At 33.6% G+C, this 16,656-nt stretch overlaps 1 protein-coding gene across 1 annotated transcript in view; it reads left to right on the top strand.

Moving 5' to 3' along the window:
- Positions 1-9,784: 9,784 nt before the first annotated feature.
- LOC139515860 (protein FAM177A1-like) overlaps positions 9,785-16,656 on the top strand; it is a 14,926-nt gene continuing 8,054 nt past the window's right edge. The window contains exons 1-2 of the mRNA XM_071305594.1: positions 9,785-9,888; positions 16,070-16,219. Of these exons, the coding sequence (XP_071161695.1) occupies positions 9,856-9,888; positions 16,070-16,219 (183 nt within the window). The 5' untranslated portion in view covers positions 9,785-9,855. The remainder of the gene's footprint in view (positions 9,889-16,069; positions 16,220-16,656) is intronic.

Genomic DNA, 16,656 nt, shown 5'->3' with positions numbered 1-16,656 from the left:
AAATAATTACTGTACTTGAACAAAAACTGTTCTCTACTGTAACACCCTGTCCTGTACTGTTACACCCTGTATTGTGCTATACCAACGAATACTGAACTTAAAAAAAAACCTGTTCTGCACTGTTACAGCTTTTAGTGTAATGAAATAAAGGTCCATGTACTGTAACAACCGGTCTTGTACCGTAAAACCTTGTCCTCTACTGTAACAACTTGTCCTTTACTGTAAAAACCTGTCCTGCAATGTAAGAACATATCTTAAAATGTAAGAACATGTACTATACTATAAAACTATCCTATACTGCAGCATCCTGTCATATACTGTAACAACCTGTCCTGTACTGTAACAATCTGTTATGTACTGTAACAACCTGTCCTGTACTGTAACAACCTGTTCTGTACTGTAACAAACTGACCTGTACTGTAACAGCCTGTACTGTACTGTAACAACCTGTTTTGTACTGTTTAAACCTGTTCTATACAGTAACAACCTGTCCTGTACTGTAACAACCTGTACTGTACTGTAACAACATGTTCTGTACTGTAACAAACTGACATGTACTGTAACAACCTTTCCTGTACTATAACAACCTGTTCTGTACTGTAACAACCTGTCCTGTCCTGTAACAACCTGTTCTGTACTGTAACAAACTGACCTGTACTGTAACAGCCTGTAATGTAATGTAACAACCTGTTTTGTACTGTTTAAACATGTTCTATACAGTAACAACCTGTCCTGTATTGTAACACCATGTCCTGTACTGTATCAACTTGTACTGTACTGTAAAAACCTGTTTTGTACTGTTTAAACCTGTTCTATACAGTAACAACCAGTCCTATATTCTGACAAAATGTTTTGAGCTTTAATAACCTGTCTTGTAGTAAAACAACCGGTTGTGTAATGTAAAATCTTGTTTCTGTTCTAAATACAAACCCTCCTGTACTGTAATACCCTTGCAATTACTGTAAAACCCTGTTCCGAACTGTAACTTCCGGTCCTTTACTATAGCAACATGTCCTGTACTATACCAACACAACAGCTAGTGTAATAATGTACGTTAGAAAAAACCTGTTCCCTTGTTCTCTACTGTAACACCGTGTCCTATACTCCTGTAATGTAACAATAAGCCTAACCTGTACTGTAGCATCCTGTCTCAAAAAGTTACAACCTGTCCTATTCTTACAAACCTGTCATGTAATGTAATGTTTTGCACTGTAACAACCTGTCCTTTTCTACAACAATATGTACTGTACTAAAATAATCTGTCCTGTACTTAAACATCTTGTTGACTACTGTAACAGAATGTCCTGGTTTGTAACAGCTTTTCCTGAACTATAACAACAGGTTCTGTACTGTAAAAACCTGTCTTGTACTGTAACAACATGTCCTAAAATGTAAGAACCTGTCTGGTACTATATAACCTACCCTATACTATAACTACCTGTCCTACACTATGACACCCTATCATGTACTGTAACAACCTGTACTTTACTGTAACAACCTGTCCGATACTGTATCACCCTGCACTGTATTGTTACAACCTGTACTGTACTGTAACACCCTGTCCTGTACTGTTACACCCTATCATGTACTGTAACAACCTGTCGTCCTGTACTGTTAAAGCTGTCCGATACTGTAACAACCTGTTCTGTACTGTTACACCCTGTCCTGTATGGTTACACCCTGTCCTGTACTGTTACACCCTGACCGGTACTGTTACAGCCTGTACTGTACTGTAAAACTCTTTTCTGTTCTTCATTTACACCCTATCATGTACTGTAATAGCCTGTCCTGTACCGTTATAAAATGTTCTGAACTTTAACCAACTGTACTATAAAAGCCTGTCTTTTACAGTAACAAATATTTCTGTAATGAAACTAAAACAACCGGTCTTGTACTGTTAACACCTGTTCTATAATAATCTGTAAGTAACGTTATAACATATTCTTTACTTTAAATACTTTACCTGTCCTGTATTACAACATGTTCTATACTGTAACCACAATACAATATGTTCTCTACTGTAACAACCTACTCATATCGCTGTACTGTAACAACCTGTTCTATACTGTAACAACAATACAATATGTTCTCTACTGTAACAACATTGATTCTTCTCTGTACTGTAACAATTTTTCTCTTCTGTAACAGCCTGTCCTGTCGATATCACCCTGTCCTGTAATATACACCTTATCAAATACTGTATTAGCATGTCTTGTACTGTTACAATCTTCCCTGTCAACAACACCCAGTCATGTACTATACACCTTATCATATACTGTATTAGCCTATCTTGAACTGTAACAACCTGTCCTGTATTATAACACTAATATATTGTAATCAGGGATCTCCATGGATGAAAATTGAACCATGGAGGAACTTTCACCATTACAAACCTTGTCTACGCTGTACAGTGTAGCGCGATCGGAAGTATTTTATCCCTCCATACAAGGAATGGTGAAAATGCTAATTCATTGCTTATTTAAATTATATTTATTTGAATTTTTATTATAGAATTAGAAGTATCAATATTTTCATTTATTGCCGTTTTTAACCATTCAAATGCCAAGTCATCATGGCCCCCCCCCCCTTAGTCGAGAATGACCAAAAGCTGTCATGAAGGTCCCCATGCAGATTTCTTTTATTTTTGGTAATTGTAATTTGTTATGGGGGTTAAAAATCATCTAATGTGGAGCTTATTTTTCGTGGACACTGTCAAATTCAGAGCCCATTACCGGTATGGCTGATTTGCAGCAACAACAAAACAATTCGTACGGGTTATGTAAAAGGTTAAAGAGATTTGTAAAGCAAACGTCGACAAATGAAAAGGTTTTTAATGACTATCTGGAAAAATTGATGCTGTGCAATATGCATCTTTCGAGTCTGAATAGAAACCGGAAACGCGGATGTATCAATTTGATTGTAATATACGAAATGAATTCGGAATTTAGATACGATATTTCTTTACAGGAAATATTTAAGCTTTTACTTTTAAACTTTTAAAGTAATTCTAAATTATCGTTACAGCAGTACTCGAGTTATTTACGATGAAATAATATTTACTGTTTTGCGTCTTATTTTGTACTTCTTAAAAAAGGGGGATGCTGATTGCGTAAGTCAAAATAAAGCACGTGTTCGACTTGTTAAACTGTTTTCTTTGTAACTGGATTAATTTATTAATTTATTTATTTAATCTAAATGATCATAATCATTTGCTGAAACTTAGTTGATTACTTCGACAAATGGATCGTCTATCCTCAGATAGTATTCTCCTGTTTGGTTTGTTGATCTACCTGTACAAGCTCAGGTACAAGTAATTAGCGATCTTAATCCGGATATCCCTCAGGCGTTAGAACTGTATTGGATTATAACATAAAAAGCCTAAGGGTTATGCAATTACATGCATTTGATTATAATTGATAAAAAAAATGGCGTCGGGCTACAAAAAACGATGAAGTTTTGAACGATGGCGGAAGACAATTTAACGATGGCGCAAGACAATTTAACGATGGCGCGAGTCATTTGACGATGGCGCAAGACATTTGAACGATGGCGGGGCTCCATCGTTAAACAGGCCATGGAGATCCCTGGTAATGCTTTAATTTTTCATGTATCATACTGTTATGTATGTATATTTTTTTTTTTCGAAAACAACTTAAACATTGTTTTGACGAGAACAGTTTGCCATATTTCAGAAGCAGTTTGAACAAAGTGCACCATCTCTTGCAACATAATTATAATTTGTTCAATATATAATGACTAGTGCCATACATAACATATCGTTATATCGCATCATATAGTATACTTATATCGAAATTAGAAACCTTTAGTTAAACAACACTTACCGGTCTCCCCGTGTCTGTACTATATAACCATGCATGTTTAGCTCCTTGTTAAATTTCGTATTTTAAGGCTTTGTTGAATGTGTCTGATCTGAATTATAAATTTAACATTGACTTTCCATCCACATTATAAACTTTAACCTGACTTTGGTGCGTTAATTTCGAGTTAGTATGCGTAAAACTTAATTATTTAACCAAGGAACATAATATTATGTTAGATATACAGTGGTATCCAGTTTAACCCAAGACGAATATCATCCAATAAAGCAACTTTCGGATACATACCTAACCCAAAACGAATGATTTGAGATTGTTTAATACGTTAACTCGCCATATATAAAATAATAAAACTCTTACTATTTAGAACAACAGCGCCGTTCATTTAAAATATCAACTCCGTCTATTCGAAACACAAGAGACATATTGTATGTCTCTTAAATACCAACTCCGTCAGATAAGAGGCCACAGACCACAATTAATTCCTCTATTAGTTCTTTATAACTTTTTGTCTCATTAAAAAAATTCGACCTAATCTTTTTGACAAATTTTTTGTGTGTGTAATGTATATTACTAGTCCAAAAACATATCCAAAATTCAGAAAGATTGCTCTGATGTAACTTACAATTTTAGCCAATACACATCCATACCCCTATGGACAAGTCAAGAGATGTTCCGAAAACTGAAAATATTACCTTTTTGCACTTGACCTAATCACTCTTTCCATATTAAAATCAGTTAAAATACCTTCAACAAAAAGTTATTTCACCTCTCTTCTTTCATTTCCACCCCATAAAAACTAACAAATGAATGAAAAAGGCAAAGAAAAAAAATAAAGAAAAAATACACTATAATTAAGGGGAACTATATTCGTGAACAACGAAAAGCGGGGTCATTAATTGTGGTCTTGGGCCAAGACTCCGCTCAGAATGTATTTACAACTCCGTCAGTTCAGATTAACAACTCCTATGGTTTGGAATATTAATCCGTCCATTCAAAATATCAACTTCATGAAATCAAGAAATAATATTTCATTCCTTGGACTTTTATTTTGGCAGACCGGCAAGACCGTGCAACAAACTCCAGATGTGATGAAATATAGTAATAACAATATATATACATGTTAAAGTAAAAGCAATTAAAGGATTAAAAGATTATTAGCAGATGCCAAATAGAATAACAATAGACTCAGAGTAATTAGTGTCTACTCCAGGTTACAAGTATTTGTATTTTGTCAAAACTGCCAGAGAGGAAAAGTAATTAAATTAATAGAGATAATGAAATCCGGTCCTTTGTCCAAGATTATGACAATTAATTCATGTCCAAGATTATGACAATTAATTGATGTCTAACTTAATGGCAAAGTACAGAACAAAGAAATATCAAATAAGATATATGCCGAACATGAATTATTGAAATATTAAAATGTTGATAAAAACTTGTTTCACAAATCCAAGTCATGACAGTGTGGTGAAATATATAGCACACACGGAACACGACACAATATTAACTCACAATAAAATAGCATACACTATTGTTGCTACTACTCTGTATATTACAATGGTCATTCTAGAATGGAAGATCTTCTACATTTTTTCACTAGTTGTTGCTTTCCTATGAGAATATGAAAACATAAATTTCCAAGGACAAGAAAAAAAAATAACCGTATTGAAATACAAGGATTCCCATGACTTATTTAGAAATAAGAAAGGTTAAACTTTTAAATAAATTTTCTCCCATTAATTTAGAGGATAAAATTTCTCAGTACCCTAGATACAGCGGTCGAAATTCAATAAATATTTATAACTGTTACATATTATGCGGATCCAGCCCCCCCTTTTTGGTGGACAACATTTGGTTGCTCATAAAGGGAATCACTGAAGCGTGACTGGAGTGTGCCCTCCTTATGTCAGTCAGCGCCCCCCCTTTTACAAAAAGTTCTGGATCCGCCACTGCATGATAACTTCACTGTTAAAATAGTACTATCGGTACCTAGTCCGAAACCTTTCGGACGGTAGTACAGTCAAAGGGGAGTCACTCTAGTTACTCAATCTGTGTTAGCATATCTGACAGGCTATACTAAAGTACAGTTTTTCCTCCTCACAGAAGTTCATTATAAACAAGGCTATAATATCTGCTCTCGTTGGAACAAATGTTATGTACCCTTTATTCTGTCAGTAACACATTTTATTATATTTATTCAATTTTCTTCCAGTAGAAGTAGCATTTTAGAAATCAATGTTTCGATCTCCCATTTGAAACTAAAATGTTAAAGATCATACTAGAAATTTCAAGGGCATAGTTCCGTGTATCCTCATCCGTCTAATAATTTCACATTTTCTTGTTACTGACACTGTTACACATTTTTCGCTTTAGGTTTGATAATTCCTATTCCTATCTAAATAATAGTTTACAGGATTCAAAATTTAGCTGTTGGGTACACAGATAGAGTTTGAGGGAATCCGGATAGTCCTTAAAAGATAAAAAAATAAATATCGACTGATGTTAAAATTGACAGGAGAGCATGAATGCAGTTACAGCATAAGGGACATATCCGTTATTAACGGTAAATCGAATATTCCATAACGGTCAACCACCTCGTGATGGCGTCCGTAAAACGTGTACGAAAGGATGAATTCAACTTCACCACTTGGAACTCTTAATTTAATAGCTTCCTTGTGAACAGTAATCCTCTATCAAGGAAATTTTGGTAGGAAATACAAGCCCTGGATTATCGTATCATCTACGGGATGTATACTCCGTATGCAGGCGCTACATAGAAATGGAAAGTTCACAATCAGGACGCTGATATCATTTCTTTTGTCGTAAAATTACGTTTTTAACCGACCCTCATTGTCAATTTCTAGATTACAGTAAAGATATGAGGCAAACTTAACTGTATGTGTTGCTTCCTTTATCTCAAGTTCGATAGATAGATACGTTCAACATAGTCACCAATTGCAAATTTTGAAATATTTAGTGAGAGAACATTATCTATATATCGGAAAGTAAAATTAAAGGATACTGTTAACTTCTTTTCTTTGTCTATAAGAAGTTCCTGTTTGAAGTCAGCCTCATATGAATAAGGGAATGAGTCGGCAGGAAGAGGAGCACAGTTTCTTCCCATTTGAATGCCAATTGCAAGTTGAAAAACACGTGCTCTTAACGTAACAAAAATACTGTAAAGAAATCAAGCATCTTAAAAATGTCAGCTTCAGAAAATTTGTTGTTCGAATCAGAGTGTGTTTCCCCCCCCCCCCCCCCCCCCCCCCCCACAAATACGGATTTATCCCATTCTAGAATAAAATATTTGTTACTATATTGGCCATTTTATTATTTTTGAAACAAAGCAAAACAAAGCAAAACCAACTCTTTCATTTTTTTTTAGTTTGGAATTGGAAATTCTTAAGTAAAATCTAGAAAAGACAAATGATTTTAAAATACTATTGCAAGTTGAAAGAGTTTTAGATTGTATGTTCTCTAAAAGATATTTTTTTTTAATTTTTTCATCATTAAGATCTGATTCACGCAACTCTAGAATAAGTAGTTTCACAATACATTTCAAGCCCTGCTTTGATTGTTGCTAAATTGGTGTCTCCAATATAACAGCTTCTCACTGACATAACAGGTATGACATCCATATTTACTTAACCAGTGCACATTTCTGTTTAGGGGTCAGCTGAAGCCCGCCTCCGCGTGTAGTATTCTCTCGCTGTGTTGACGATCCATTGATGTCCTTCGGTCGTTTTCTGCTCTTTTGGCAGGTTGTTGTCTCTTTCACCCATTCCCCATTTCAAATCTTATTTCTTTATGTCTCCAATATAACATGTTCTCCCTGACATATTTGGTATGATATTTGTAATCTGCTATATTTTCCGTGACACAGTCGGTATTTATCTGATGAAGAAAAGTTGATTTTTACATCAATCCATCAACACCATCACAAGTAAATAAGTTGGAGTCCTACACCAAAAAGTAATTTTAACCGAGGACAGGGGATACTGGACTTTTTACTGTAATTGAATGATTGTCCGGTGTGCATATATATATATTACAGATCTAACATTGTTGGGTTGATGTTTAAACGAGTTATAAATACAGAATGAGTCGTCATTGCTTCAGACGTGCTTATAATAAAAAAAATTTATGTCACAAAGGCTAATGTTTAAAGTTTATACGGCAATACATATTAGAATTTGAATTTGGTATTATGTATCAATGTTTTCTCCGACATAATAGGCATATCGGTTGCTTTCAAATCTTTACTTTTCAGTGTATTGGATGACGTTTAATTTTTTTCATTTTTGTCTTCTAATTTTTATACGCCCGTCGTCTTTTAGACGGGGCGTATTATGGTATACCGTTGTCCGTCCGTCCGTCTGTCCGTCCATCCGTCCGTCTGTCTGTCCGTCCGTCCGTCCGTCGTCCACACTTCGGACAATAACTCAAATACACTTTCACCAATTTCCATGAAACTTTGATGAATTGTTTATATCTATTGACGTAAGCTCCCTTTCGTTTTTTTTTAATTTCAGATTTTAAGTTTTGGATTTATGGAGCTTTATTCATAAAAAAGGGGGGATTTTCAACACTTCGGACAATAACTCAAAAAGGCTTTCACCAATGTCCATGAAACTTTGGTGAATTGTTTATATCTATTGATGTAAGCTCCCTTTCAATTTTTATAAATTTCAGATTTTAAGTTTTGGATTTATGGGGCTTTATTCATAAAAAAAGGGGGGTTTTCCACACTTCGGACAATAACTCAAAAAGGCTTTCACCAATGTCCATGAAACTTTGGTGAATTGTTTATATCTATTGATGTAAGCTCCCTTTCAATTTTTATAAATTTCAGATTTTAAGTTTTGGATTTATGGGGCTTTATTCATAAAAAAAGGGGGATTTTCCACACTTCGGACAATAACTCAAAAAGGCTTTCACCAATGTCCATAAAACTTTGGTGAATTGTTTATATCTATTGATGTAAGCTCCCTTTCAATTTTTATAAATTTCAGATTTTACATTTCCGTGTTATGAATTTTTATGCTTAAAAAAGGGGGGATTTTCAAATTTGGAACAATAACTAACAATTTCACAAAATTTTATGCAACTTTGATAAATTGTTTATATCTATTGACATGAGCTCCCTTTTCAGTTTTATAAATTTTAGATTTTACGTTTTCTTAAGTAATGAATTTTTATACCTAAAAAAGGGGGATTTTATGAAACTTTGGTGAATATATTAATGTAACATCCCTTTTGATTTGTATATATATTTCTAGTTGATCATATAAATTCATTTGAAGCATAAAAGACACGTTAAAAGAGCAACGGGCGTATCATGCGCTAAAGCGCAGCCCTTTATTGTCTTTTATCATGATTGATTCTTTAGCATATATAACCGTGTATGTGTCTGTCCAAAACCAGGAACAGCCCATACAGTCAGTGGACAACCTTTGTTGTTGTATAGGCATATTGTTTTTTAGTACAGGATTGTTTGCTACATAAATCAGGTCGTTGTATTTTTCGTTTGAATAGTTTAACATGTACCATTTCGGGGGCTGTTAAAGCTTACTATGGGTATGGTTTTTGCTAATTTTTGAAGGCAGTACGGTAGCATATAGTTGTTTTACTTCTATAACATTTGGTCTCTGGTGGATAGTTGTCTCAATGACAAAATGCATTATCTTTTTATTCTATATATTGAAAAAAAAATGTATTCCTCATTGGTTTTTTATGATGTGGTTACTAGGCCATTTTTTAAGTGATTATTTGATTACCAGACAAAATATTTCATGATCATTGTATTCTAGATAATTTGATAATTTTATTTAAAAAAAATGTGATTATGCGATTACTTTGTCAATCCCTTGAGGGGCCTATTCAACTATTGGAAATATTCCGGAATTCTAAATTAACCGGACTCGACAATGGTGTTGGTATTTTTTTTAACTGGTTCCCGTTTTGTAGACTGTTTCTTTCTAAATATTTTCTGATTGAAAAACAGAAAGGGAGAAAAATGACAGAAAGTGTAAACGGATCCAGCCCAGTGGTAAATTTCATTTATAACACACATTAATCGAATTCCTTTTGATAAAAAATGGGCAGCTTATCCTTGAATAAAGGGATTAGAAAAATAATGATATGTTTGGGCAGATTAATCATTCAACTTTGTTTTGTTCCAAATCCCCCCCCCCCCCCCAAACAAAAAATACACAGTTTGTATTCAACTTCAAGTCATCCAAGTCTTGAATACAGTCACAGGCTGCTAGTTGTTTGTATCCATACGAAGGTCCACTATCAACGTATACGATAATTCGCTCGGCCTTAAAAGAGGGACGAAAGATACCAGTGGGACGGTCAAACTCATAAATCGAAAATAAACTGACAACGCCATGGCTAAAAATGAAAAAGACAAACAAACAAACAACAGTACACATGACACAACATAGAAAACTAAAGAATAAGCAACATGAACCCCACCAAAAACCAGGTATGATATCAGGTGCTCCGGAAGGGTAAGCAGATCCTGCTCCACATGTGGCACCCATCGTGTTGCTTAAGAAATAATTCATGGAAGCCATAGATTATTGGAAATTTACACATGGTATGCTAAAATTCGAATATCACGGCCCAGGCCATGTGTAAATTTCCAATAATCTATGGCTTCCATGAATTATTTCGATTCTAATAGGACAAATACGATCATCAAAAAAATGAAGCGAGGCTGGTGAAAGCTGTGTGTGTGGCTGTTCTGTTTTACTCCCTGTTAGATAAAGCTCAAACATTCTAATAAATCCGTAGCTTGCATGGATTATTTTGTGAACAACCGCTAAAATAAATATCTGTTTCATTCTCAAAACCAACAATTGGTATTTTGATTTACATGTTTTTCTCGTAAGCTACCGTCAAATCCAAAGTTGACATTTCGTAACTAAGGAGCCGCCATGTTGCCTTGCTGAAATCAGTAAATATGCGAATAATGCAATAGAATAGAAAATCAAACAAAACCTACCTTGATAATCAATTTTAATACCATATTAAACAACATTTCAATGGTTCACGTAACAGAAAACTTTCAACTCTAGCGTTTTCATTTGTATGACGTCATGTTTTGAAATGACTTAAATGCGCCAAAAACATTAATAGACTTTCGCGGAATTTTATTTTATCTTTATTTTGTTGGTTTCTTGGAGGTCTTGTGCATTACTTCTTTTTATTATGCATTCGAATAGTATAAAAGTGATTTTTTCTTTTATAATTGCAATGTTTAAAGCAATAAAATCGGCAAAATGTTTGCAAATAGGTTTCAATACATGTGGATTTACGTGGGAAGTATATTGTAACAGCCATTATTATGTACACCACGGAGTCTGCGCTTAGTATAGATATATCGAGAATTTTATCACAGTGTTGTTTACAAAGCGAAAGAAGCACGTCATATTAGAATTATGTAATAACAAATCCGGTAAAAAGTCTAATTTGGTAGGTCACATTCATAAAAGGGAAGGGGATTGTAGTTACATGTACGACGTAAGGAACATATCTAATATCATTTGCGAAACGGTTATTCCATAACGGCCAACCAACTTGTGATGGCAACCCTAAGATTTACTAAGGGATGATTTTGACTTCATCATTTGTAACTTAAGATGGATCTCCCTATGGATACAAACAAGTGCCTGTACTTGACCACAATATTAGAAAAAAAAATATTACAGTTGGGTACACATAAATATGTCTATGATATGCTATAAAAGATTATTTTGATATAGGTTTTAAGCTTAAGACTTTATGTCATGCCTCAAATCTGTATCCTTTCTTTAGATCCAAGCCTTTTCCCAATGACAACTTTCCCTATACACCTTATTGCTATCCGCCATTATTGGACATCACACAAGTTCCTGTAAAATGTTGACATCAAAATAGAAAATATCTGATGCTGCATTGGAAAAGAGATTGTTGTATGAAGTCAAAAGTTCAAGCGGGATAGATTATCTGGTCAAGGTTGAAGCCGGAATAGGGATAAGGTGTATTTCCTCTTTCTTGTCTGAAATCTATGTCCTTTTCCACAATACATGCACTGTCTTGCAGGGCCGTAACTACATTGAGGCAAATGCCTCATGTTGGAAATTTAAAAAAAAAAAAAAATGAAACAAAAGATTGTCTTCATATCAAATTGTTTTCACGGAAAGTGTCTTATGAAGCAAGTTCTCTTCACTCGCTGATGTCGCCCCTGCATGTTTTTTGTGATCCATGTTTCTATTTTACTTTTAGTTTTCAGAGTCGGTGGTCTATTGTTTGTACTTCTGTGTCTTTTGTTCATTTGTTGTTCTACATGTACCTTATGACTATAGTCTAAGTGTTGATTTTCATTTGTAAAGTGTGGTTTTGCAATATTGCATCTCAACCGATGTCCAGACATTGTGCGAGAAAATATTTTAAAAATATACGATGCTACTGGACACAGAAAAAAAAGGTTGTTTCTGTCTTGAGAATTGAACTTGATATCAAAGAATACAAAACTGGCCTTTTTTTTTTTTAGATAAAACTAGATACAATGTAGCTAACATGGTTTAAATAAAAGTAAGACCACAAATTTCCCGGTATTAAATCATCCTTAATAAAACATCAATGAATTGCCATATGACCTTTCACATTGAAGGGTTAAACTTGCAGAAAATAAAAATGATAAAGGAATATGGAGTAAACGTGCACAGGACCTAATCTCACACAAAGTCAATGAATAGAAAAAGTACAAATGATCAATGGTCAAAGTTTTTATTCCTGTTCTTCATCTTGATAGTTGCTGAAGGGTCTTCGACAATAAAAGAAAAATTAATACCGTAAAACAAGACCAAGATGGTCCTTAGTGTCGACTTAAGCACTACTAAAACTTAAAGCATAATACTGCACTGTCACTATATCTAAATCTAGTCATGAAAAAATCAACAAAGTCTAAGCACAAAACAAGACAAGAACAGATAGACAATCCGGTTTTAATGATTATTAGAATTACAATGTTTGCTCTATCCTACATATCGGTCTATTTTTATGTAGAAAAACCTTATTCCATAACCTTAACTGGCTATCTGAAAACTTTGTTTTAGATACATAACTATTAATTTGCGGACATTTGGAAATTTCGAACAAATAAAATATTCAAATTTTCAAACATGTTCAAAATTTCATAAAAAGGTCAAACAGATTTCTTATGCCTTGATAGAGCGCTATTATTACTGACACGGAACGTCATCATTGTCATCAATTCACAAGTCATCGTCACAAAATTATACAACTTTTCAAACTTTCTTTTTTTCTTTTTACTTTCTCTCCTCTTTGTTCACCTATGAATGTTAGTATTATATTGTATAAATTGTTTGTTTTATATGCATGTCCATTATATTATACTATTATTGTAACTTTATATTGTATTATGGAGAAGACTTCATAAGTATGATTTACTTGTATCTAATGATAAATCCATTTTGCTTTAATTGAGCAAATAAAATATGTTTAAACTAAATCGGTCTATTTTTAATGTTGTCCCCGTAAAACCTAAAAGTCTTAAATTACAATGAATCTTTGTTTTTGCTTAAAGACCAGAATATTGTCGAAAAAAATTAATTGTGTTTCAATGTAAGAAAGAGTCCTGGAAACGATCAGAATGCACGATTTTGCGTTATTTTTCTCAGAGCTTCTAAGGGCCTTGAACGGCCCCAGACCCTTCATAAAAATTTTTTCGACTCGCTACGCTCAGCCAATATATTATGCCTCACTTTTAATAGAGGCTAGTTACGGCCCTGTCTTGTATGTTGATGTCTGAAAGAATAAAACAAGTAAATATTATGTATGTCAACAGAGACATCAATACAACTTTATGTTGAAGTGAAATCTATAAATCCACTAACAGGTTAAGGCCAGGGTTTTTTTCATCAGTTTGAATGAATTTTATCATATATTTAATGCAAAAATAAAATGAAAAAATGAAGTCACCTTTCATTTTAAGCTTACAATCTTTCTAATTAAGCATGCATTCTTGGTAAGGTACTTTTTTGTGTTGGACTATTTAATACATAATAGGAGAAATAGACGTACATTTTTCAAAATAAAAAAAGAACTAAATTACAGAAATCACTTAAAATGTATATTTGTTTAATTTAAGTACAGCTTATTTGAAAAAATATAGGTTGCTGATGAGTTAAATAAGATATTTCAATTTTAGTGCAAAAAAAATGGCATTTTTGCACCAAAGGGAGATAATTTGGAGTTGTTGTTTTTTTAAATGATATTAACATTTTAAAAGTAATCCAGGTCCTAAAGGAATTGAATTTTTTGATAGATTTTTGTACCATATCATAAAGTAATAACTGATAGAGTAAAAAATAAAATTGTAATGAAAAAATAATGTTTTCAATTATTGTGAAAATTTTTGTACCCTCCGGCTCCTTATTAGAAGACACAATACTAATTCTTGCATGTCAAAATGTTAAATAGATGAGTGTCTTTTGTCTTCTTTGTTTTTATTAGATACATAATGTGTCATTGTTGCTGGTCTAAAAAATCAAGACCCTATTTTGACGATTTTTACAGTTTGTTATAATCTTGTGTGATGTGTTGTTATTGCATTTCTAGTTTCGGGTAGAGTAGAGTGTTACTACAGATACAGTTAAGTCTGCCTCATATCTTGACTTACATCTAGAAATTAACATTGAGGGTCAGTTGAAAACAAAACTTTACGACAAAAGAGATGATTTCAGCTTCCCAATTGTGAACTTTCCATTTCTATGTACATGTAGCAACATTCCAGCAGCGCCTGCATACAGAGTATATTTCTCCAAATTTATATGATATTCCAGGGCTTGTATTTCCTATCATGATTTCCTTTATAGAGGATTGCTGCTTACAAGGAAGCTATTTAACCAAGAGTTCCAACTGGTAAAGTTGAAATCATCCCTTCGTAAATTTAACTAAAGGCATCACAAGTTAATTGACCGTTATGGAATAATCGTTTCACAAATGATATCGGATATGTTCCTTATGTCGTAACTACAATACCTTTAGACAATATACGTATAGTGTCTTGAAATATGAAATTTATTTGTATGAGGCTTAGAAACGGGAAAATGCGAGGTTTTAACGAGCATTTTCCCGTTTCGTGCCGAATACAAATAAATTTCATGTTTCAAGAAACTATACGCATATTGTTTTTTATACTGAAATCCATAAAAAAATTTTAAAAAAAAATGTAACAAATATTGTTAAAAAATAAAGTGTTTGGAATTTCCCTCTTGGGGTACCATTTTGGGGTATTTTCCTATGAGCTTAGTCCAGGCGGTAAGACATTGACATTTTAAGGAATTAGAAAGGGAAAATGAACTTATTAATAACATTTGATAAACATGGTATATAAATTACCAATTTGAAGACATAACAAGTTTAAATTTATAAAAGTTTGACCGTTGTTACTACACGTTGTCATGGTTGTGACGTGACGTTGTTGATGAAATACGGTAGTTCCGGTAAATAGGCGGGGCTAATAGGTTAGTTGGGGTCATTGACGTGTAAAGCTAACGTTTATACGTATAGCTTTATCTGTATAGTAAAATAGCTGATTTCAGTATAATTCTCTTTTCACGAATGTGCCCTACCAAATTAAACTATTTATTAGATTTGAAATAATATAAGCAACACGACCGGTGCCACATGTGGACCAAGATATGCTTACCCTTCCGGAACACCTGAGATCACCCCAGTTTTGGGTGGGGTTCGTGTTGCTTAGTCTTTATTTTCTATGTTGTGTCATGTGTACTATTATTTGTCTGTTGTCTTTTTATTTTTAGCCATGGCATTGTTATTTTATTTTCAATCTATGAGTTTGACTGTCCCTTTGGTATCTTTGGTCCCTCTTTTATATCTTGGACATTCATTATTTGCTTTTTAGACAGGCGTTGTCTTGGATCACATCATTTTAATGAAAGTCTACTTAAAAAGGACACAGATTTGACTCTTGCATGTAAACTTTATTTAATTATCAGATTTCTCTAGGTAAATAAATTCAGTAATGTAAAAATGAATGGTACTTGGTCTGAGAGAATGAGATGCATGTACCCAACACACAGTCACTTGTCTTTGTTAAAGAAAATTCATCAGTGTTCAAGCAAAAAAATTTGTGAAGTGTTGTTATCAATTTTTGACACTAAATTTAGAACTGTTATTTTTATGAATTTTAGTGCACAGAATTTACTGATATTTCACTGCAAGAAGGACAGAAGAAAAAGAAGAAACAGCCAAGAAGAATTTTACACTTTAGCGATGGTATATTAGAGGAATATTCTACAGATGAAGAAGATGAAAATCCTCCACAGCCAGTGGTTGATACTGTAGGTTTAACATTAAAATCCTCCACAACCAGTGGTTGATACTGTAGGTTTAACAGTGTTTGATAGTGGTTGATACTGTAGGTTTAAGCTTAAAATCCTCCACAACCAGTGGTTGATACTGTAGGTTTAAGCTTAAAATCCTCCACAACCAGTGGTTGATACTGTAGGTTTAACATTAAAATCCTACACAACCAGTGGTTGATACTGTAGGTTTAAGCTTAAAATCCTACACAACCAGTGGTTGATACTGTAGGTTTAAGCTTAAAATCCTCCACAACCAGTGGTTGATACTGTAGGTTAAACATTAAAATCCTACACAACCAGTGGTTGATACTGTAGGTTTAATCTTGAAATCTTCCACAACCATGGGTTGATACTGTAGGTTTTATCTTAAAATCCTCCACAACCAGTGGTTGATACTGTAGGTTTAATCTTAA

This window comes from Mytilus edulis, chromosome 3, assembly GCF_963676685.1.
Source record: "Mytilus edulis chromosome 3, xbMytEdul2.2, whole genome shotgun sequence".
NCBI lineage: Eukaryota > Metazoa > Mollusca > Bivalvia > Mytilida > Mytilidae > Mytilus > Mytilus edulis.
The sequence above is the reverse complement of the archived record's forward strand: the minus strand, read 5'-3'. Positions and strand labels throughout refer to the sequence as shown.